Below are 22,832 nucleotides of genomic sequence, written 5' to 3'. Positions count from 1 at the left end.
TGAGAGAACAGGGAAAAAAAGAGGGGCAGGTCCTGCCAGAAGGGTTTCAGGACACAGCAAGGGCAGGGGACTGCGACTTCCCCCAGGACGGACACTGCTGGGTCACTTCAGCTGGAGCTGTGGCCACAGAGCACCAGGCTCCTGCAGGTGAAGCACTGACAGGCTGCAACTCCTGCCCCCGCCGAGATTTGTGTCCCTCCAGCAGAGCTGAGCTTTCCCTCCTCTCTCCCGGCTGGACCCAGCGTCCCCAGCTCCGCAGAGCAGGCTGGTGCCCCAGAGAAGGCCAGCGAGCAGGGAGGCACCCCAAGCCACCAGGCAGCTTGAAGGCAAAGCAGCGACTCGCTGTGGGAATGAGACATGTTTATTAGACCCACGCAGAGATACAGGGCAAGGAGGCTTCTCTCTGAGCTGCCTCACAGACAGGAGCTGCAGTGGCCCGGAGGGAGCCCTCGTTTGCCTTCCAGGTGGTTTAGCAGGAGCAAGATGCTCCCCTCTCCCCATCCTGTCCCCAAGCATTACCAGGGCAAGGTCCTGCCTTCACAAGGGGATCTGTCACCTCACTGTCCCAGCCCGTCCTGGCTGTGGCCATCAACCCCATTCAGAGACACAAGAGCAGTTTCTACAAAAATATCCCTCCCTCCCCAAAAAAGAGACTGTAAAGAGCAGGCAGGGCTCTCATGGTACAGTGTTATTGCTCAGTGTGACAGGCGGTCAGACACAGGAACTTAAGGCAACAGGAATAAGTGCACTGGGTGGGTCCCCCGACGCGTGCACGGCACAGCCGGGCCCCCACCCCAGCTCATTGTCTCAGGCAGTCCTCCGTGACGCCCTGCGCGGCCAGCTCCGCCAGCACATTGTCCAGGTAGTTGGGGTCAGGGTAGCCGTGGCCACTCAGGTTTGTGTCCATCTCTGTCTTGTGGTGGATCTCGTTCCACACCACCGTGTTGCTCTCGCCGGTGGTGCTGGAGGTGCCCACTGTGAAAATCAGGCGTCTCTTCCAGGCCACCCTCAGGAGCTCCAGGACCTAGAGGTGGAATGAGAAAAAGCAAAAGCTGGCCTTCAGCAGCTAGGAGACATGAGCCAGGAAAGCAGTCTGCCAGAAGCTTGAACAACCTAAATCCCTGCTGTAGCAGGAGGAAACCAAAGATCCCAGCATGACAAAGGTTCTCCCTCACCTCCCAGTTACCCACGTGGTGTCACTGATGGGAAGGACCATTCCCTACACATGTTGGGCTTCCAGGACTTGAAAAATACTGGCACGAGTGGAGACAAACACCCCCACCCAGAGGAAACAGGGAGAGGAAGTGCCAGCAGCAGGACTTTCCAAGCTCAGCCATTCTCAGTGCAAACCTTGAAACAGTCCAGCCCAAGATTGGCCAGGAGTGTCTTCCCAAAAGATCAGATGGGATTGTGTTTAATAAAGGAATGAAGGAGAACAAGTGTTCACAGTCAAAGCTGTGAAGAAGCAGCAAAGATCTTCATGGGCAGAGGGATTACGAATACATGTAAGGAACAAACAGCATGGACAACTACCAAGAATAGCTGGTTAGCATCATGGGGACAGCTCCCAAACACAACGCTGTTTGTCGATCCACCAACACAGAACCAAGAGAGAGCCTCCACAGGGTCACGCTATCAGGGTGTGATACCTTACCTTTCTGCCCTTCTCGTTATCTGGTAGGTAACAGTAGCGAGGAAAGCCTCTTGCTGTGTACGGCATCCCAGGGTTGGGGTGCTCAGGGCCCTGCAACAGAAAAGATGTATTTGGCATGGACACATCCATCTTCATATGAGCTGGACAAACCCTCAGCAGCGGGATGTCCCAAGTCACCCACATACTGAAGAACAGCCAGTGCAGCTGCTGGCTCCAGGCACCTCAGGCTGCTCAGTGATGGGCTGCCAGCAGGTACTGTACTGTGTTAAAGTCATTTCTTTACCCTGGGTAACAACCTTAGGCATCAAATCTTATAATTTGTTTAGATAGTACAGTGAAAAAACAGAAAGCTAGGTGCCTCCAGAGAGGGACCCTGAACAACAAAATCCCTGGGCAATTATACCCTTATGATCTAAGTTCCTCTTCCCTCATGTGATGGTTCGGTCCAACAGTAATATCTGGGTCTGGGGTCTTCTTGCTCCTCATTGGATCCTTTCTGTCTCTAGGCTTGTTTCTTTTCTCATCTCAAAGATGCAACTTCTGCTATGGATGTAGCTGCCTTATTTTTCACAGGATGCATGAGTCTCAGAGTGTCCCTTCATGTAACTAAGTGTAAGTTCAGCATAAGTTCACTACTTGTGGCCTAAGGCTTTAGTGAGCCTTTCTATTAATGCTATATAATGGATTCTGTTTGAACTAGGAAGTGACTATACAGTGGATTCTGTCTGAACTACTACAACCAGATCCCAACGCTTTTCTGGGAGGCTCCCACAGCCTGTGCCCCCTGGCAGCAGCCGTTCCTGGGGCGTGCTGTGCGCTCACCTGAATGCCTCTGCTGATGTGATACACGATCTGGATTGTCCCACAGTCCCTGTGGCCAGGAAGGGACTGGGGGAAAGTGGACACCTCCATCTTCCCTTTGGGCTGAGTACCGGTTTTCTCTCCGTAGATGGTTTTACAAGAAGGGCACTGCAAACTCCCGTCCTGCGAGGAGAGAGGAGCAGGTATCAGAGCTCCACACCTGCGTCCCACGGGCACGGGGAACCCGCGGGGACGGGCCAGCGCGGTACCTTGTTGCCGCTGGAGTACATGGCCAGCATGCAGAGCATGTGGAAGGAGTGCTGGCAGTTTGTCAGACGACCAACTGTCTCTGGCTTGATGGTGCTGCCTTCGCACGTGTCGCTGTAACCTGAGGGGGAGGACAGCTTCTCCATGCAGATGATACAGTCCTAGAGTCCAAGACACAACAGAGAAAACCACTGTGTGGTGCAAGCACAGGCTGATCGTGTACCTGACCCACCAAGGAAGCCATCATAGAGATGCTTCGGGAGGATTTGCCTTCAACTTTAACCCTTCCCTTTGAGGTCTAAGGGCACAGAGACAGATTTCCTTATCACTCCACGACCTCCTGGACAGCACAGGAAGAGAGCTGCCATCAGTCAGAGGGGACAGGTAGGAACCAAGCATGGTTATCTCCTGCTCCTCTACAGAGCAGCTCCAGTGCAGGGTTTTGATGTCTGTAGCTCTGACCTGTATAAGCACTGAGAGGAGACCCAAGCCAGTCTCCCTCCTCCACCCCAGGCCCTGCAGCCAGCTCCAAGAGAAACGGGGTGGCATTGCCAGGCTTAGCTATTCAATCCACACCGTGCTTTTTGTCACAGTCCTCTGACAAGGACAAGTCACCAGTTACCACATGTGGTCTTCAGGCAGTGCTGAGGCCTCTCCATCTAGCATCAACGGTGCCACTGCAGCAGCAGTATCTACCACACCGAATGCCCTTGGAAGGGTGGTCCTCAGGCATCGCTGTGGTTTTCACAGCACCCCAGTGAACGGGCCACTGGGCAAGCTGGAGTTGCTTCACTGCCCCCTCACCTCATCGGCTGGAGTGCCCTTCAGCTCTTCCAGGTACCTCTTCACCACTGCTTCTGGCTCAGTCAATGTCACTGCACAAGGAGAAAGATGAGAAAAAAGAAAAGAGAAGAAATCAGACACGCTGTGAGATACAACAGACGTGTGCAGGGTGAGCTAGAGAGAAGGGAGACAAGCAAGTCACTGGCCAGGATGCCAAGGAGAAAGGTTAGGGTTAGAGGGGGAGAAGAAGCTGCTCCCTACAAGCCCTACAAAAGGTTTTGCTATCAGAAATGGCTACCACTAGGACCGTGAATGCCACAGATGGGAGAACCCCCTGGCAGATGTGGGTGCCCTGTGCCATGTACCCAGGGATCTGCTTGTAGCTGCTGTGCTCCAGTTCTTCCCACATACCCCAAGCGACTCCAGCCAGGTCCCAGCTCGACTTTCTTTGTGCACACCAGAGGCCAGCTAGGATCAAACTCCATCCATGGTCTCAGTGGGATAGAGTATTACATCATCTGTGCTGTCAAAGGAGAAAAGGCATTCCAATATTGCCCCAGCTGGCACCTGACAAGGAGACTCAGCAAGACACTAAGCTCCAGGCCTTGTTTCAAGTATGGTAGAATGAGCCTCACATCCTTAACACAGAACAGTGGCCTTTCTCTCGAGCTTCCTCATACTCATATCCAGCAAAATACAGTGCAAGTCACAGGCTATATAAAACAAACCACCTTTCTAACACATACCCCATTTGCAGCACACAACGCTGATATCTTTGCATTTTCCTGAATACCTGGTCCCCATCCACCCAGGCACAGGCACCCGAGCAGCCCACCAGCACCAGCAGCCTGGTGCCCCCGGTGTTACGGGATTAAGCATCAAACACTACACAACACCCGGAGCAAGTTAAGGCCAAGATAACCAGCAGTCATCTCAACTCCCAGCCCATCCTTTTGGAGCTGCCCAGCAAGGCTTGGCTTAAGCCAGCGAGCATCACACACCTCCACACGGTGCCCAGTCCCGGGCGAGAGGAGATGAGCTCCTTACCGGTCATCGGGCCTGTCACGGAGGCTGCCAGGCTCTTCCACCAGCCTAGGAAAGGAAACATTTGCACAAGTGACGTTATGACTCCACCTGGCAGGAGGCAAAAGAGAGACCTGTCACTTGGCTCAGGGGAATCTTGCCCTTCCTTCCTGAATCTACTGCTGGGGGAGACCAAGGGAAAGCTGTGCTGAACAGGGCAGCAAAGGATAGCTCTTCCTTCTCTGTTCTCCATCCCAGCCAGGGCCAGGATGGAGAGGGGGGAGCAAAGGAAATGCTAACAGCATCCTGACAGGCCACAACCATCTGTGCCCAACACCCCAGGGCCTCATGAGAAACTTGTACTCCAACGCTGCCCAAGCAAGATTTGCTCTCAAGCTCATTTCTAAGCCACTGTAGGACATCAACCATGCTTGAGCATGGAGAGTACTGCTACTCCGAACTCCACACTCCCAGATGGACACAGAGCATCACCACATGCATCACACAGGCATCAGAGCTGTGGGTGTACCTGCACAACACGCATCTTCAGCTTGCCCCATCCACCTGAGGCTTTCAAGGAAGATGAAGGGCTCTCAAGCATTGTCTCTTTGGTTGAAAAAGCTGCACATCAAGAGATGGCCACACTGGAGCCAGCACTGAGCCGTTCTGCCACCCAAAAAAGCAATGTCTGTCACCAGCAGAAAGGAGTGGGAGCTATTTTCTGGATAACCATTTTTCATGGTAGAGGCAAACATGGTGAAGAAAGAGGGAAGAACATGCCACGGGTGCCATTAAACAGGCAAAGATCTGGATGGCACAGATCCTGTATCATGCAGGAGCCCCTTGTTCCCTTGAACACCAGCTCTGTAAGCAGACAGTGCTCTAGGGGTACCCTGACAGAGAGCATAAGGTCACCCCACAGCACAGACAACTGGGTGAGATGCCACCAGGGAAAAGATGCCTTTTCACTGTAGACAAGCTACCTTGGGGCAACAGAAGAGAGATTAAGGCAGAGCACTATGGTGGGTGGAAAATCATTTAGCTAAGGAAAACTGATGAACTCGGAGCTGGACTCTCCTAAATGAAAATGCAGTCATTAAGCGGAGTTATTTTCAGAAGGTGATTCCTGGCCATCCTGAAACATATGATTTCTGGCAGCTGTAGAAGGAGGAAGGGATGACTGAGCACACAGAGCAAGAAAAGGAGCCCAGGAGGTGAAGGGATGCTCCCTCCAAGCGCTGGAGTGCAGGAGGAGAGATGCCTGATATCTCCGGCAGAGCAGGGCTGTGAGGATTACCCTCTGGAGACCCTTAGCCAGGAAGGTGGTAACAGGATAAAATAAGCATTAAGCCAAAGAGCAACACGGAAGTAGGTGTTTTCCACTTCAGCTGCATGCCAAAAATCCCCTGGAAAAACATTTCCAAGAACTGCCTCAAGAAGAGCAGGAGACAAACAGGAGCCTGGGCAAGCCTCAGCCTTCCAACTCTCAGGCCAAGAGCTCAGCAGTGCCAGAAACTGCTTCAAGGATTCATCACCAGATCTCACAGGGAACGCGGCTGCTTGTCTTGTCTTTTCCAAAGGAGAGAAATGGGTCCACGAATCCCCTCTACTGGGACCTTGCTCGCACACAGCGCATCATGAGCTGCCAGCCAGGAAGGAGTCACATCAGCCTGAGCTGTCTCAGCTCGGCGCTTACTGTGCCTGACGCACACCCAGCTGAGTGCTCTGTGATGTCCCTGCTCCAGGCTGGCAAACAGGGTGGCACTTTTCCACGTGTGGCAGTTGGAACCAGGCTCTGGTTTGCAACCTCAAGAGACCTTCATGGTCACATGGGAGATGGAGGCTTCAGCATCCTGGGCTCTGCAGGTTTTGGAGAGGACCGTGTGCTAGCTGCTACCCACCGTAACTCCATCCACTTCCACGAGTACCCAGGCATGATGACCACCATGTTCTCATTCCTGAGGATCCTGCGCTGCCTGCCAGACTGACCACCAAGTCCTTCTCCCCCTAGAACTGTGCTTTCCAGGTGGCTCTTTTTGAAGTGACCTTGTCTCCTATGCCTATGGGCTGCAGAAAGAAATACTAAAAAGATGCACAGACAAGGTGGTGAAGACAGTGAGGAAAGTGGGTGTGTTACACCAGCAGCAACGCCTGCCCAGTACCTGGCAGAACACTCCAGCTCACCTGCTCCCACCTGCACAGCAGATCTGAGCAGCTTTAGAGCAATTCGCCTTGTTCAGGATAGTGGAGGATGCTCCTTCCCTGCAGCCCCTGCTGTGCATTTCTCTCACTGTGGACTTCCCTTCCTCTGCAGCAGCTCAGAGGAACAAAGACATGACCTGCCCAAGAACTGGCCAGACTCATTCAAAACAAATCAATGAGACAAAAATCCTGGTGCAGAGCTGGGTAAAAGTGAGGACTAGAAAGCTCTTGCAGAGCGTGGGGTAGAGCAGGGATTTCAGGTAAAGCAAACAGCATTACACCACCTCACCAGTTCGCATTAGGATGGAGCTGGGGCAATGAGACAGGCAGAAGAGGGTGATGCAGCCCTCAGCCATCCTTGGGAAACCCATGTCTGACGGGTTTGCATTGTGGTATCTCTGCTCTGTTCCTGTCACTTTGCTGTGATAACGCTCTGATGCATTTAGATCCACCAAGGTTGCCTAGAAACAGAAAGGGCTGGAGAGTCCAGATGCTTTAGAAAAACCTATCCCCAGCTGCACATATCTGAATGTCCAGCCCTGAGGAAGCCTTCTGATGCTGAGAACTTGGTTTCAGCAATGGTAGCAAAGCCCACAGAGCTTTTCTTGCCTCTGAAGAGAGGCTCCTCCTTGGGCAGACCAGCACATCCGGCAGGCCACGTCCCAGCTGCACAGGGGGAACCAGAAGGCGGCTGGGAGGCACAACACCCGCCACGGCACGAGCCATATATGCTTCAACACATGAATCACTTCCTTGCTGGACCATTTGCTCTGTAAAAGCATTTACCTCCAAACCTTTGTTCTAGCTATCCCTTGGGATCATCAAAGCCTGTTTTAGTCCCCAGCGTTTTCTGGATTCAATAGCAGATTGAAAATGCAGTAGCAGAATAAACTGCTGCTGTTTATCACCAGCTGGCCTAACACTGTGCTACTGATTTATCTGGGATGTGAAGGAATGTTTACCATTCTTTCATTTACAAAGAAAGGAATAACAATTTCTTTTTTAATGCTTCCCCTTCCTCCCTGTATATAATAAGTTGCTTGCTTGTTGCAAGGGCTTTCCATGGGCAACATGTAACAAATGTGTTTTGAATCCTTGCTCAGCAACCAAATGCTTGCAGCAGTAACATGCCTCCTTCTGTATCCCAAAACAAGCCATATGGTTAGCAGCAAACTCTTTTTTTGATATCCTATGCAGGCCAGACACAGGTTGTTTCTAGTTACTGTCATGGACAGTCACCCAACTCTGATCACCTCTGCCCTTTGTTCCCTGGACTTGCAAAGACTGGACCTACCAGCCTCAACCCCCAAGAGGACTCTCCCAGAGACCAGGAAGGTGAGAGAAGATTTGGTTTTAAAACTAGGTTTCTCCACATTTAGCAGTTCAGCAGGATGTCCAAGAGATGAGGCTGCTCTGGTTGTGACTCAGAGCATCCCTGTTATTGCAGCCTGTCTCTGTCAGCAGATAGAGTGAGCTCCCCAAGACACCGACATGGTCTGCAGACCCAGCTGCAGATGGATGGACATACGTGGAGCAATTGGAGTCAGCTGGGATTACTCCCCTTGCCTAGCCCGATCCTGTCCTGCCTGGCAGGGAAGGACAAGCGTGGCCATCTCCTCTCCCTCCGTACTGCAACACTCCACAGGTGACTGCCCACCCCAGAGAGAGGACATGCAGGGAAACCTCCAAGCCAGGGGAAAAGTGGATGGCGATCCCGTCAGCCTAGAGGGTAACGAGCGGCACACCAAACCCAAACCAACACCACATCCCTTCAGTCCCACCACAGGCCCGGGAAGGCAGAGGAGCCCCGTGGTGGCTGGCTCCATGCCCCAGCAGCACAGCAGCACTCAGAGAGCTGGACAAGCAACTCGCCCCCCTCCCGGAGAGCCGGCAGGGTCTCAGCCTGTGCTGAGGGGCAGGCAGTGGCTGCAGCAGCCCAAGGAAGCCCAGCGCTGTGCCGGCCGGCGGGAAGGCAGCGCTGAGCCATCAGGACAGTGGATGCTGCCAGGCTGTGTGCCAGCACCAACAGCACAGCGCCTGCCCAGAGACTACGGCTTCCCCAAGACCTGCAGCACGCGTGTGCGCCAGAGACATCGCTGCCAGAACGGCAACAACGTTAATGAGTCCTAACTAATTAGCGCCGTTGTTTAACATAACCCAGCTATTCACCAAGCTGGCTGCAATTCCATCAATGCTGCCTCAACCTGTGTGGGGCCTGGGTTTGCAGCAGCGGGAAGGAGCGAGAAGGGGCTCGGCAGGGGTACACTGCACCCACCACCACCAATTTTGGCACTAGCTGGTTGTAGTCAGCACACTGACAGGCCTGCTCCTGGATGCACAGCTCTCACTGGAGCTCTCCATACTGCAAAATCCTAGAGGGGTGTGGGAGGGGAAAGGGCACATGATGCAGAAATTCAGGGCACAAGACAGGCCCATCTCTGCCTGAGAAAAGAGGAGGAGAATAGCCTGGCCAAAAGTCAGGCTCAGTACTTTTCCTGCAGAACAATGCTCCTAAGCCTGGAGGGGTGTTGTACAGCTTGTTCCTAGGAGGGACTGAGCATCCTCTTCATCCCAGGAGACATGCACTCTGCAGGACTGGCATCCCTGCCCCCAGCAAAGGGGACTCTCTTGTCTAAATCGAGAGGGGGGATTTTAGCGATCGAAAACGCAGAAAGGCACCCCTTCTCAGGGGTCAGCGTTGGAAAGGGCAGAGCTGGCAAAGAGTCTCCTCTGCAGCACATCCTGAGCAGGACAAGGATGGCTGGGTCAAATCCTGCCATACTAGATGGGAGAAAGAGCTGCTTGGAGCCCCTTCCCTAGACACTATCCTATCCTCCTGCTGGTGTCCCCATTCTGCTCCTCCAGAACTGCCTGGCCTCAGCAGGTGGCATTGGTGAGCTGGCAGGGAGGTGGCAGCCTGGCTCTTGGGGCTCTTGGCACCAGGCACAGCTCCGATATCCCCGATGGGGAAGGTGACAGCCCTGCCCCAGCACACCCAGCCTTTGGCCAAGGGATGGCTCAGCAGTCCCAGCAGGCAACACACGTGTGCTCCCAGGTGCTGCAGCAAGCACTGGGGAATCAGCATCTTACAGAGGAAGAGGTATTGCTGGTGGGGTGTGTGACACCCGGCATGGCTACAGCCACTCCTCTACTCCCCCAACAAGATACCTCATGCTGTGTGTATTGCTCTTGTCCCCCCAGCCCATGTCCAATCCTCCCCACCTACCCCGTTTCATGCTCTGAAGTCGCAGGACATATCCTCCTATTAACATCACACTCTTAGAAGCATCCTGGCTGTTTGCACCCATGTCTCCTCCATGTCAGGGAGGGCCTGGATGCTGTGAGCAGGGCAGACCCTGGTACCAACAGACTGCGTTGAGCAGAAGCAGCAGGCAGTCTCACTGCAGGGTGTGGGGACTGGAGAGAAGCCAGGCTGTGTGTTTGTGGTCACACCTTGTCCTAAATACAGCTAGTTTCATGTCATTAACCAGCAGCAGGTGACCAATGGCAGGCCTGGCTCTCTGGTTTTTCGGATCTTCAAGTGACAGAGGCAAGGCAATGCCTCTGCGGGAGGGCCTGGCGTCTCTGCAGCTCCATTTCGGCACCCTTTCCAGGGCACCTTCACCACCCAGCCCTCATCCCCAGTTGCGGAGGGCTGCACGGGTCCTTCCCGCACCCGGAGTGAGGCGCCGGGAGCCGCATTACCCTGCTGCCTTGCCAGCTGGCTCTGCGGAGCAAGATCCTCTTCCAGCCCTTCTGCTACCCACCTCCACTCGGCTCTTCTCCTTCACCTCCCATTTTCCTTTGCTCCTCCTGTTCTTCGCTGCTTCTCCTGCCGCCCCCTGCTTTCTCCTCCCCCTCTATCACACATCCTACTCCACATTTGCTCTCTCCCTCCTTCTCACCGTTTGCATCTCCTCCTCCCAGTTCCCTCCATAACGCATTTCCGCAAGATACCTCCCTCCACATTTAATTTCTATTTTCCCTCTACTACCCTTCCCGCCTCCTTTGGACCTCGATTCCCCATCAAGCATGGGCTCCAAGGAGAAAGACACTGGCACCAGCAAACTCCCCAGATAGCCAGTTGCCACCTCCCCTCCACCTTAGAGCTCTTCCCTCTTTCTTAAACACAGGCATCTCCCCACCTCCAGTCCCCCCTTTGCTTATCTGAAGGGGGAAGCACCTTAGGTTCAGTGGTGGTTGACCAACCCCAGGACACCTATGTCAGGGCTGGCAAACAACCTTTACAGTTACACCAGGATGGATTCACACCTATGCCACAAAGTCCCAGGGCTGCTACACACAGATGGGACTCGGGCTCTATATCAGGAGCCCACTGACTCTGCAAGGGTGAGGGTGTGGGATGCAGGTGAGATATGGAGAGGAGAAATGAAGGCCCTACCCAGGAGGTGGCTCAGCTTGGCAGGAGAGCTGGAATAACCGGGCCCTTCCTGCCAGGGCACGTCCACGGAGAGCTCCACTCCCTTCCACCCCAGACAAAGGTGGAGAGAACAAATCCTCTGTAATCCGACCTTGAAAGCTCTGTATGACTCAGGGGCCAGCTTGTCTGGAAGATCCTTCTCATCCCATGACTCAGCTGTGACAGGGCTCCCAAGGGGATGTAGTGGGACCATGGGAGAGGCTGCAGGAGTCTCTGACATGCACAGAGAACAACTGGGCTGCTCCAGCTTTCATGACTGATGGAAACAGGCAGAGCTACCACAGGATCAAGTCGACTTTATAATCTTATTTTACAGCCTGTCAGAGACCACACATATCCTGCTTCTCCCCTTAGTGGGATGAACATCATCAGTCAAATCAGAAGAGCCAAGAGGGTGAGGGAAGAGACAAGAGGAAAGGAGGGAGGCAGAACAAGTGCAGAGAGATGGAGAGAAGGAGATGGAAGCAAATATCACAAGTTTGAGCAGGAACTACCTTTCTTGGACACTTTCCTCCCCTCCTTAACTGAGCTGTGTTTTTTAGTGGCTTTATGGGTGCTGGCAGCTTGAGGCACACAGGTGAGGTGCACAGGGAGTCCAGCGGCTGACATCAGAATAGCCGTCATGCCTACAGTGGGTACGAGATCAACATGCAGGAAGGAAACAATGGGGAAACACATTCATTAAAAAAAAAAAACCTTTAACCTTTCAAAGAAAATTAAAAATATAAAATAAAACAAAACCCAGGCCCTTGATTCAGAGGGCGTAAAACATCTGAGGGGCAACGAGGTTGGAGTCAGCACAAGGACGGGATCCAGAGGCTTTCAGAGGGAAGAGCCCAGGCAGCAAATTAAAGCGAGGAAATATGGGCACAAGTCTCACCCGTGACCCTCTGTGCTGGTGTGTGAACAGGACCTTCCTCTTTGCCTTGGCTTCAGGGCTCCTCAACACTGAGTCTGCTGTGGTGCAAAGTCCTCCTGCTCACTGACCCCTGGAAGCAGCCCTGAAGGATGAGGGGCATCACTCGAACCCCTAAAGGACCTGCTCAGGTACTCCCCCCAAAGCTTTTTTTCAACAGTATCTTACTAAACTGATCCCCAAAGCACAGCTTAACTGCCTTAAACACCAGGGCAGTGCCGGCCTGACCGTGGGCTGGAGCTGCCCCAGTCAGTCCCCTGACAGACAAGCCCCACAGTGGCAGCCCCCCACTCACCCCACACCATCCCCTCCTCAGCACAGCAATTTTTCTGAGCACCCCCCAGCTGCAATGCAATGCAATTCTCACCCTCCCCCATCCCAGCCAGATGTATTCATGGGATGCAGTTTGTTAAAGCTAATGAATCATTAAAAAGGACAGCCATTCCCTGAAGGTAAAATTGGCACAGAGAGCTACAGGACCGATCACGCTGATCTAATATGATGTTTGCCTGTGAAATACGGGCCAGTTACAAGTCCTAACATTTCTAAGGTAGCATATTGCTGCTAAACTTACATTCAAGAAAACACCTGCCTTTGCTTTCCCAGGAAGTGACTTCCCACCTGCAACAGCCACTGCCAGAACTAACCAACAAAGCGTTCGTGAATGCACACCAACAGCAGACAACCTAAAAACGAGCATTTCCCCAAAAGTTACCTCTGACAGTACACCATGCAAAATGCTATGGAAATTCTTGCCAGCATCCTGCACAGTAATTCATGGCCAAAAAAATGAGATTTCTAAGGATTTTCTTTTTTCAAGCCTCTATTCAGCCGGGTTGGAAAAGAAAGATACAAGAGCACATTTGTTCAGGACAAAAATGAGGTATCTTGCCCACACATGACTGAAAATCGAGTTGTGACGGGAAGCATCAGCCAGCTTTATGTGCAAGTGGTAAGATTATTTTCTGCCTCAAATATGCAACCAGTCAGGAACCTGTGCCTTGTGACTAGAAATCCCCTGCACAAAGCCTGTGTCCATGCGCCATGAGCAGAACTACCCCTACACAGTGCTGACCACATTTTGTGCCTCCTTCATGTAAGGTCCAAGTAAATATTCCAGAACCTGTTCAACTCCTTTCTTGAGATTTTTACTAAAACCTTCTCATATAAGGACCAAAAGACAGACAGAAGGGGGTTTCACAAGACAGGGAGAGGGGCACAGGTGAATGAAATAACTTCCCCAGGGTTACCCAAGAGCCTTCAGCAGTGCTGGTCTGGCCAGAAGACCAAACAGCCCAACACATGGGGAAACCACATGCTTCCAAATGGAAATAGGTAACAGCAAACCAGGCAGCCGTGGATCACCCTCATTAGGTACCATGACTGTTCATCTAGACCTGAGGTGTAGCCCCCCAGTTCCTAGGAGCTGCAAGGGAACTGGGGGGATCATCAAAGCATACAAACACTGAGTCAGTATCCCTCACCCTACATACAACACTGGGCAGGTACAGCCAAGGAGAACCCCTGACAACAGTACAAGCCAGCAGGCTTCTAACTGAACATCAGATCCAGAAATTTCACAATCAAAATAACTTCCTTTAAGTGTTGAACTAAAGACCGCAAGACTATTGTGTGCTCTCAATCCCAGTCTAAACCAGTAACCCTTCACTACTCCCAGGGAGATTTAAGGCAGAGATTAAATGTTCCTGTAACAAAAGCTACTTGTTTACTGAATGAGTACAACTGAACACCTGGAGCCCAGCAACAGCACCAAAGCTGCCACCTGCATATGCACCAGGGAGGTATTTTCCCCTTTCAGCAGGTTAAAGGTCCATCAGAGGTATTCCCAGAAGAGCAGTACCAATTCACACTAGGTAGGGGGCCCAGAGGAACAATATCCTTGAGAAACAGGCAAGATGCTGGAGCTTCCCACAGCTGGGGGAGACCACCTCAGAGAGCCTGACCCCACCGAGGCTGCAAAACGCAATTCCCCAGAACTGGTGCAGAGAAGGTAACAGTAAAATTGTCTCCAAAAAAAACCTGCTTCTAAGCAGTGCGATAGCACTGACTGCAAAGACTGACATTTGAAAAGCTAGTCCAAAGACTAACAGGGATTATCACCACCTACGCACAGCTGACTGATAGGCAAATGCAAAATTAATGCTTTCTTCTTAAGAGATCAATACCGTCTTGCTAACATTAACATGCAGAGCCCATTTAAAAAAAAAAAAAAAAAAAAAAGAAGCAGAGGCTGAACAACCAACTTCAGATTCTTTATGTTGGAGGATAAAACACTCCCTTCAAAAATCAGACCAAATGAAAAGCACAAGCCACAGAACCTCAGCTGAGTTCAGTTACCCCTAATACTGCCCCTCTTATACCTGGAATAACATGTCCAAAACTGCCTGCCAGCATCATGAATCATCACAAAGAAAATAAACATTTAATACGGGGAGCCTTCTCAGTTTCATTTTATGAGCTGCAAACACATCTACAACTCGATGCAGACATACAGCACAGGGCAAATGTGGGACCAGGAGAATTACCCCAACCAAATGTTCTTCCATGGACAATCTTAAACTGAACAAGAAAAGGTAATTTTCCACTTTTACCTTCTGCTGCCTTTGGAGAGACACACATTGAATCATCTTCTGCAGATTCAAATCAAGAGAACATTCAAAAAGGGGATGTTTTTGTGTTACACTGCTCTTATGGCTCATTTTAAAACCCAGAAGTAATGCCTCCTTTAAAATTCTAATACAATACTGGAAATCTCAGCATCTAACAATCCTCCCACAGGTTTGGTGATAAGAGTCCCTGGTAGGGGATCTCCTCTGATCGAAGCCTTATGTGGGAGTGTGTGTTCATACAAAGTGCCAAAACAATACACAGACACACATCACATCTGCAGATTGATACTCCGATTCTGACCTGCAGACACAACAATCTCAATTCAGAACCTGTGAGCATCTGTGGAGTTATGTCGGGAGCAAACATGGCCCTAGATGTGGATAAATTCTCACCTGAATATGCAAGGGCCAAACTGCAACAAGATAAGCCTGCCCAGACCAAGACTGCTTTAGACATCCCCATGTTCCTGCAAGAGTTCTTGCTGCTCACTGGGCACCCCAAGAGCTTGAAACTTATTATTTAGTACATTTATACTTTCCATTGGCCACTGGCTTTTTTTTTCCTGCAAGGGCTGCAGAAGGGAAGAGGCAGAAAGCCTTGCAAAGCACCTTTTGGCATCTGACCTGATCCTATGAACGCAATAACCACAAGGAACTGCCTCTTTTCTCCTGCTCAAAGCACCTATTTGGACGGAAGTACAACATTACTGACTCCTTGGGGTAAAATTACCTTCACTGGAACTATGACAACATCCACCAGCTCTTCTCAGCCTGCCATGTAAATAAGGGACTTTTGTAATATCCTGTGCAGAAGCTGAGCAGGGGAAAACACCCTTACATAATGTAATGAGCACTGACCACACGCTTGCTCACACAGGCAGCCTAACGTGCCCCTCTGGTCACCAGCTCTGGCTTCTGACCTGTAATTGCACAGACCTCAGACTGGTATGCCTTTGGTTCCAGTCCTGGATCTAAGCAGGTAGAGGGGAAGGGGCAGAGCTTACCTTCCAAAAACGTGAGATTTCAGAAAAGCATTGCTAATTTATATGATTGCATCCACCAACAAAATTATTATGATTGGGATGTTCCCAAATGCCCCAGCTCTAGGAATCTTGCAAATGAGAAACACTCAGTTTTATTTAACAAAAATCTTATTTCCAGCCCTGACATTAAAAATGGTGCTAGAAGGGCCTTCATATGACTGCCTAGTCCACCCCCCAGTCCCGAGGCACACCAGCTAAACTCCATTATTCCCAAGAGATGTTAGTCCAGCTGATCCTTAAAGGCCAACACTGTGGTTCAACAGCTTGCTTTGACCTCTGTTCTGGCATTTCACCATATTAACCAAACACTCAGGGAGAAAGAAAAAGTTTAAAAAGACAAGTTTCCACACGTTTCTTGAAGTATTAAAATAGCAGAAAGCAAAGAAAAATATTTTTTTTTTTTGTATAAACATGGTTTTAAAGTCAGCTTTGTGATTTCTGGGATCCTAAGTGGTGCTTTTAGAAGATGTGGTGTGGACAGTGTTACAAATCCCTCCCTGAAATTCCTAGGCACTCATCACACAAACAAAACCCAGCTTCTCATTCAGACCTGCAGGATCCCCCTTCTCCTGTTTATTCACCAGAAGCTCCCTCTGAATCCCAGAGATGCACGTGCAGCATTTCTTGAGATCACCCATGAGATTCAGAGGTTTTACCTATCTTGCTTCAAACCAGAGCCAAGCTGCTAATGGGCACCTTGGGACAGAGACCAAGGGTTGCAAGACTTCTGGACACGCTTCCCAGAATAATGTCTTCACATCTGAGACTGCCCTCTCCCCCATGGCATCCCAGAGCCCTGGGGTCCCCAGCCTTTCCACCACTGATGCTGAAGGAAGCAGTTGTGCAGTGGGGACCAGAGGAACAAAAAAAGGGCCCAGTCTGTGTGTTTGAGAATAACCTCAATAATAAGTAACTCAAATACCATCTGCAGGATTTTAAATATGAACAAAATACCACTTCCCAGAAGAGATTCTAGAAACAGAGAACAGAGCACAGAGGGGAAGAAGGTGTCCCTAAAGGCCCAGCCAATTAACGTTACAATAAAATTTGGCCGAAAACGTTCCCAGATTTATTTTCCTTTCACTTGCTAATTAACATGTCCAGATCTTTCCTCTGCTTCTATGTGATTTTAAGGACAGACTCAAAATCAGATTTTTCTCCTCCCTTGCACCTCTGAGGTCTGTCACACCCAGCAGAAGGCAGTACAGTGCTGATCAAAGATGTGTCCTATGAAGACCTGGATCTGAAGGAGACACTGGCCCCAGGGAGCTGCTTCTGTGCTGACCACACTCAGCCCAGCTCACGCAGCCCTACACAACCCTTCAACTACACGTGCCTCTTGCTAGCTGCCTCCCTGAGAACTAAACATTAAAATGCTTATGCCCTTTTTGCACCCCCATCCCCCAACAGAGATATCAACTACAGGCTTAACCTTTTCATTTTATTTTATTAAAAGGTGCTAAAAACCTTATTCTATTGAGCTTTCCTGCAGCCCTTCATATCTAAATGTGGTACTATATGGCATAAACAGCCCATGCATATTCACCTCTTCCAAATTAACAGTGTATGACTTGCCCGTGTAGAACAAGATCACAGTTAACAACATTAACACAGCCTGGATTCACCAGAGCTCTTCAGTTCTTTGCTGTATTTACCTTTATTTGATTAAGTACCTAATTACACAGTCAGTGCTAATAGCCAGGGGATGAAATTCAGAGCTTTTATGAGAGAAGGGAGTTTCTCCTCAGGTGATCCATCTAAACAAGATCTGAGCTTGACTTTACACCTCATTTCCACAAAGACTGATTTGCTAACAGGGAGACAGCTGGGCTGCATGCCGTCAGAGGACACTCCGTATCAGTCTTTACACAGTGCCCATTTGGCTACAGAGACATGCAAGGCACAGTTTTCACAATGGTGATAACATTAGATGACTGGAAACATCAATCCTGGGGATTATTTTTTAGGCAGGAAAAAGCCTGATGCTTGGGAGGACAGCAAGCACCATCACCTTTCCTGGAATAAAATGGTAACCATTTTCTCTGAGTGAAAAAGTAACTGCCTCCACTTGCTCAGGAGCAAAGTTTGACGTCCAAGTATCTAATAACCTCAACAGACCATGCATGGACAAGAGCCAGAGGAAGGAGAGGGTTAATAGATATTCTGTAGTGTCTGAAATTAGTACAGAAAAACCCAGAAAATACCACACATCAGGTCTTTTCCACTCCTCTACCCCTGGGTTACCATGTTACGATAAGATTTCATGTGCAGTCAGTGTCGGTATGGAGAAGACATCTGCTCTCAGCAGAACACCCATTTCTGCAGGCACCACCACACCAGGGTCCCGTGGTTTGGCGCTGGCTGAGTCAAAACAGAGCAAACATGCCGACAGTTTTTGGCATGGAAACACTTCCACTGAAAGCTGCAAGCTCGAGTTGTCGTTTTCAAGGCAATGCCATTTCACGTTTAACAGGCAAATCTACTCTGAAAAGGAGCATTGAAAACTGGCACTTTCATCCCTCCCAGACACACTCCTTGGGTATATTTAGTATTGTATTCACAGGTCTGGATGGTAACAAGCAAACCTGTATTCTGCTGCCATAGGAGACAATGTCTGATTCAACTTCTGTCCCCTCCTTTCCCCAAAACAAGGCATCACAATCATTTTTTAAGCTAAAGACCACCTGAGCTTTTGTAATAAAACCACATTTAAAAAAAAAACACATTAAAAACCACAGACCATCTCACACCACTCGCCCCCCTTGACTTTAAAAAATAAAAAAAAAAGTAGCAAGTAACAGCTAGCACTGAGTTTGATCCATGTGCTCCCCTCTGCTACTTGCTCATCAATACCTACAGCAGATGAAAACCCAACCCTCAAATAAACTCCCTCACGTTGAGAGCCTCAGGACCAGCACTGATGAGAAAAACAGTTACTGAGGTCTGACCATCCTATTCTCCCCCAGATTTACCCTCTTTAATTTCTGAAGAGTCTTTGGGCCTAAAACTGTAAACTCCAGCAATATTTCAGATTTTGCCTAAAAACTAACAAAGTACCACAGAAAGGTAAACCACTTGCTCACATAACCCTAGGGACAGAGCAGGTAAAGCAGAGTGGGATCCTTACCTGCCAGGGCTTGGTTCACCTTGCTGGGTTTGGGCATCTTGACTGGCAGGTTTGGAGCGCTAGAGAGAGAAAATAAAAAGGGACAAGTTCAACAGCACAGATCAATCACTGACAAAACAGAGACAATGCAGTAGTACACTGTTCCCTCCTCAGTGCCAGAGCCCTGAATACATTAACTGGGATTAATTCCTCAGATGAGCCCCACCTGGGACCCCCACGCATGCACCCTTTGCCCACTGGTCCAGCAGCTACATTTAAGGAGCCCAGTCCTTGCCAGAGCTATCTAACTGGTTTACTTATCTCTAAGGCAGGCCTATGTTGCAGGTAGCTGTCTCCAGCCTTATCTCCTCCTGGTAGAATGCTGGGCCTGACTCATCCTTCCTCTTGCTAGGGTCTGCTGGTGGACCCTGTTGTCAATCCCCTGCTCTGATCCTGTGATGCATCCTGCTCTTGTTGCTCCACCACAGAGCTTCCTGGGAGCAGATGACCTGCACTAGACAGAGCACTGCACGAGCAGGTCTGCAGCATGAGCACACAGACAGGAACTGCCAGGATACAGCAGGCAAAGTTCACCTTAAACCAGGTGACTTGGTCTCCAGCCAGCAAAACACTGCTCACCAGAGTGTGAATCCCCATGCTGTATGAGAAGTTGCAGCTGTACAGATCAAAGGAAGCAAGCATTATCACCCCCCTCGGCTTTCCAGATGGGGAAACTGAGTCAAAGGCCAAGAAAAGTGCTCAACTACATACAGCTGCAGCCCTGGGTTGAACAGAATCAAGCCCTGACTCTCCCTGCACATCCAAGGTGCTACTGAAAGATGCAAGAACAAGGGAAGAAAGCTTGAAGGAAACTTAGAAGAGTCTGGCACTCACCTTCCTTTGGAAATCAAGAGAATCTGGACATCAACACCCCCTTCAGGTTCCTAACCTACTTGTTTTGGCAGTGTTTCCCAGCACTGGCAGCTGCACCTCAAGCTAGTTTGGGATACATGGGCAGCCAGGGTCATGCAATTACCTGACAGCAGGAGTTAGGAAGGGAAGGGTGAGCAGCAGCAGAAAAGCTGATGAGGGGGTCATTAGAGGAGAAAGCAAGCTGGATCCACATGAATGAAGCAGGAACTTTTGAAATCCAACATGCTGGCACAGAGAAGCCACACATGGACTTTGTCTCAGGTGGCACATGTGCCTCCTGTAGATCCAGGCTCATGCCAATCAGCTACAGTTAATACACAGTGCATTCAGACACCCCAAAACACACAAAATCATATTAAACCTGGCCAGCTGCTTAGGAAGCCACAGAGCAGACTAAGGTGGTGAAGTGCCCAAATGCCATCCACTATCTAGAGGGAACCTAATTCTCTCCGGCTGGGATGCAAGAGCTGCCATTGTGCCCAAAACAGCAACACAAGTAGAGGTCCCTTCTTTCAGCCTTTCCATGACAGTGACCAAATCTAAAAAGATTTATCAGTGACACGTGGCTGTCTTCCACCTTCATGACAGGGACACATCCCCACTTCCCTCCTCTCCTACCTGCTGCAGTTTGAAATAGGTTCCCGCACATGCACTGAGCTTCCCCGAAGAAACCCCTGGACAGGACCCAGGGAGATGGCCTGGCCAAGCCAGACCAGCTTCCAGACCCTTAAAAACCTCTCCAGAGCGCAGAGATTTCTCCCTTCTGTCTCTGATTCAAATACTGTGTTTTCCTGTTTGCTGCCCCCAATTTTGCAATGTCTTCAAATGATGCAATATTCTTGCTACAGCCCAATTCAAACCCACTGAATACTGTGGAAATTCTACCCTCACTTTCAAAGGGTTTTAATTATATACCATGACTCCTCTTTATGACTTTTTTCTTTCCTGATTCAGCCTCTTCATCACAGCTCTTTCTCAGGTATTTCCCTCCTCCTCCTTCTCTATCTCACCCCTTTGCTTCATTTCTACTCCTATGATTCTCTTCACACCTTGGCTATTAACAGGGCTGCTCCTTCTCCAGCCACAGACAAGGAGGGTATCTAAGGACCAGATAATGAATGAAAAGGCACTTGAGAGACCTGCTCCCAAAACTCGGAGAAGCATTAGACCTGCCCTCCTTCCCTCCTCCAGCTGAACAGCCAAGATGACAACACAGTGGCTAGGCACCCCCTCTGTCCCAGTCTGTGACCCTGCATATGACTGGTACTGAAGAGCTTGTGCTTTATTGTCACACCATGAAGCGCAGCAGCCACCTTGGGTGCTTTCACTTCCCTGTGGAAGGTAAAAATACAATAAAGCACAAAGCTGAACCTTCCACTCTGCTAGGAAAGCAGCTGGGCAGTGGGGGACCCTTCCAGAAGGACGAAGCACAGGGTTGTTGCAAACTGAGGTTGAAGAGAGTAAGCAAACCCAGAGCTGCTCTGGGAAGGGGATCACTGGTAACTGTGCTTCAAGACTAGAAGAGAAATTCTTCACTCTTCATTCCCAGACTGCAAGGCTCAAGTCCAAGTCACACAGGACCTAGAGCTCCTACACAGTGAGAAGAGCCCTTGAGATTTGCAGAGGGAAACGGATATAAGCAACTGATGCGTTTGCAAGCAATCAGGAAGCTGCAAGTGCACTGCAGATGAATTATTATCCATCAGCCAGGAAACAGTCACCGATCAGCTGCACTCCTGGTGTAAAGGCAAAGTGTGTCAGCTTTGACTGCTGGAGGCTTGAAGCCAACTGATGTGATGGAGAAACCAAATACTTATTTCACACGGGCTAAACACATGCACATTCAGTTAGCAGCATCTCAGCTAACGTTGTAGGATGTGCTGGCCCATCCGCTCAGCACCACGTAAGCGTACCAGCAGGGCAGCCACGCACTGTGATTTTGTTTATGTCTGCAGAACACCCAGACCTAAGGCTGATGAAATCAAAGGAAGTCCACACTGCTTTGAGGTACCTCTGCCACAATACTGCCTGGGTGGATTTGCAGCCACAGCACGTGGGAGGAAGTGTTGCCATGCCAAAAAAGGTGCAGAAACGTTACTCGGAGCCTACCCTGGGTCTGAAGTGGGGGTTTTTTTGGAGAAGGAAGGGGAAGAGGTAACAAGGAAGGATATTGCTACTGTAGTATAACATGGGCCGTGCCTTGACTTGGAGAGCAGGCTCGCCAGCAGCACGGACAGACGTATTTAGTCCATCAGCTCAGAATCAAGCTACTCCGGTATGGCCACAGCAGCGCTGGCTTCTTGGGAGAGGGACGGAGCCAGGCTGGGGTGAGATCCTGCTGATTTACTTAAGCCAGGCTCAGTTTGGAGAAAACTTGATGCAGGTAGGCTGTTGGGGGTCTCGGGTAAGAGAGATTTGGAAAGCATCAGCGCAAGACCAAGCACTGCAGTGCGGAGAGATGAGAAGGATCCATTGAGACACCTGCTCCCGCTGCCTCTGCTGCCCACAGATGAGATTTCTAACCAGTCAGTGCCTTTGACTCCTAGCCAAATGTTCAGGCTGTGCTTACAACACCTGAAAGTCAATGCCTGAATTCTCTGAACATTTCCTGGTATTGATTCCCCCTTCATGTTCCAGTTCTGTCCTGCCCTTTGCTGTAGGTCCTGCTCTCCTGATGCTCTGTACGCTGGAGGTGACCGAGTGCAACAGGGGTTACCAGGTTGTGAAAAAAGGGACACAAAATAAGACACCGTCCTCAAACGTTCAGCAACAAGATCCTGATAAGATTTTTTCATCATCAGTTCCAGGCAATCTGCTATGGGGGGCAGACAGGGCAGACTGATATTACAGCATGACAAAACCACTCACTTCTCCAGAATTTCAAGATACTGCAACACCAGTGAGACAGCAAAGCACAAGACCAGAGAGGAAGCGTTGGCGTCCACGGCTGCTGCCATTTCAAACACTGGGCAGCCTGCTTTGAGCTGAACATTACCTAAGCCACACATACACAGTATCCTAAGGGAGCAAAAG

At 50.2% G+C, this 22,832-nt stretch overlaps 1 protein-coding gene across 6 annotated transcripts in view; it reads right to left on the bottom strand.

Annotated features, from left to right (window-relative positions):
- Window positions 1–667: 667 nt before the first annotated feature.
- Window positions 668–22,832, bottom strand: part of DTX2 (deltex E3 ubiquitin ligase 2) — a 39,206-nt gene continuing 17,041 nt past the window's right edge. Inside the window, exons 4-11 of one of the 6 annotated variants that reach the window (XM_026861473.1) lie at window positions 18,888–18,946; window positions 11,666–11,797; window positions 4,553–4,639; window positions 3,527–3,597; window positions 2,725–2,883; window positions 2,477–2,638; window positions 1,655–1,744; window positions 668–1,024 (exon numbers count right to left, since the gene is read on the bottom strand). In XM_026861473.1, coding sequence (XP_026717274.1) covers window positions 800–1,024; window positions 1,655–1,744; window positions 2,477–2,638; window positions 2,725–2,883; window positions 3,527–3,597; window positions 4,553–4,639; window positions 11,666–11,797; window positions 18,888–18,946 — 985 coding nt within the window. In that variant the 3' untranslated portion in view covers window positions 668–799. The remainder of the gene's footprint in view (window positions 1,025–1,654; window positions 1,745–2,476; window positions 2,639–2,724; window positions 2,884–3,526; window positions 3,598–4,552; window positions 4,640–11,665; window positions 11,798–18,887; window positions 18,947–22,832) is intronic. The other 5 variants (XM_026861474.1, XM_026861475.1, XM_026861476.1 and 2 more) reach the window with 5 other exon arrangements.

Source organism: Athene cunicularia, assembly GCF_003259725.1.
Source record: "Athene cunicularia isolate RWA chromosome 19 unlocalized genomic scaffold, athCun1 chr19_part1, whole genome shotgun sequence".
Taxonomy (NCBI): Eukaryota; Metazoa; Chordata; class Aves; order Strigiformes; family Strigidae; genus Athene; species Athene cunicularia.
The sequence above is the reverse complement of the archived record's forward strand: the minus strand, read 5'-3'. Positions and strand labels throughout refer to the sequence as shown.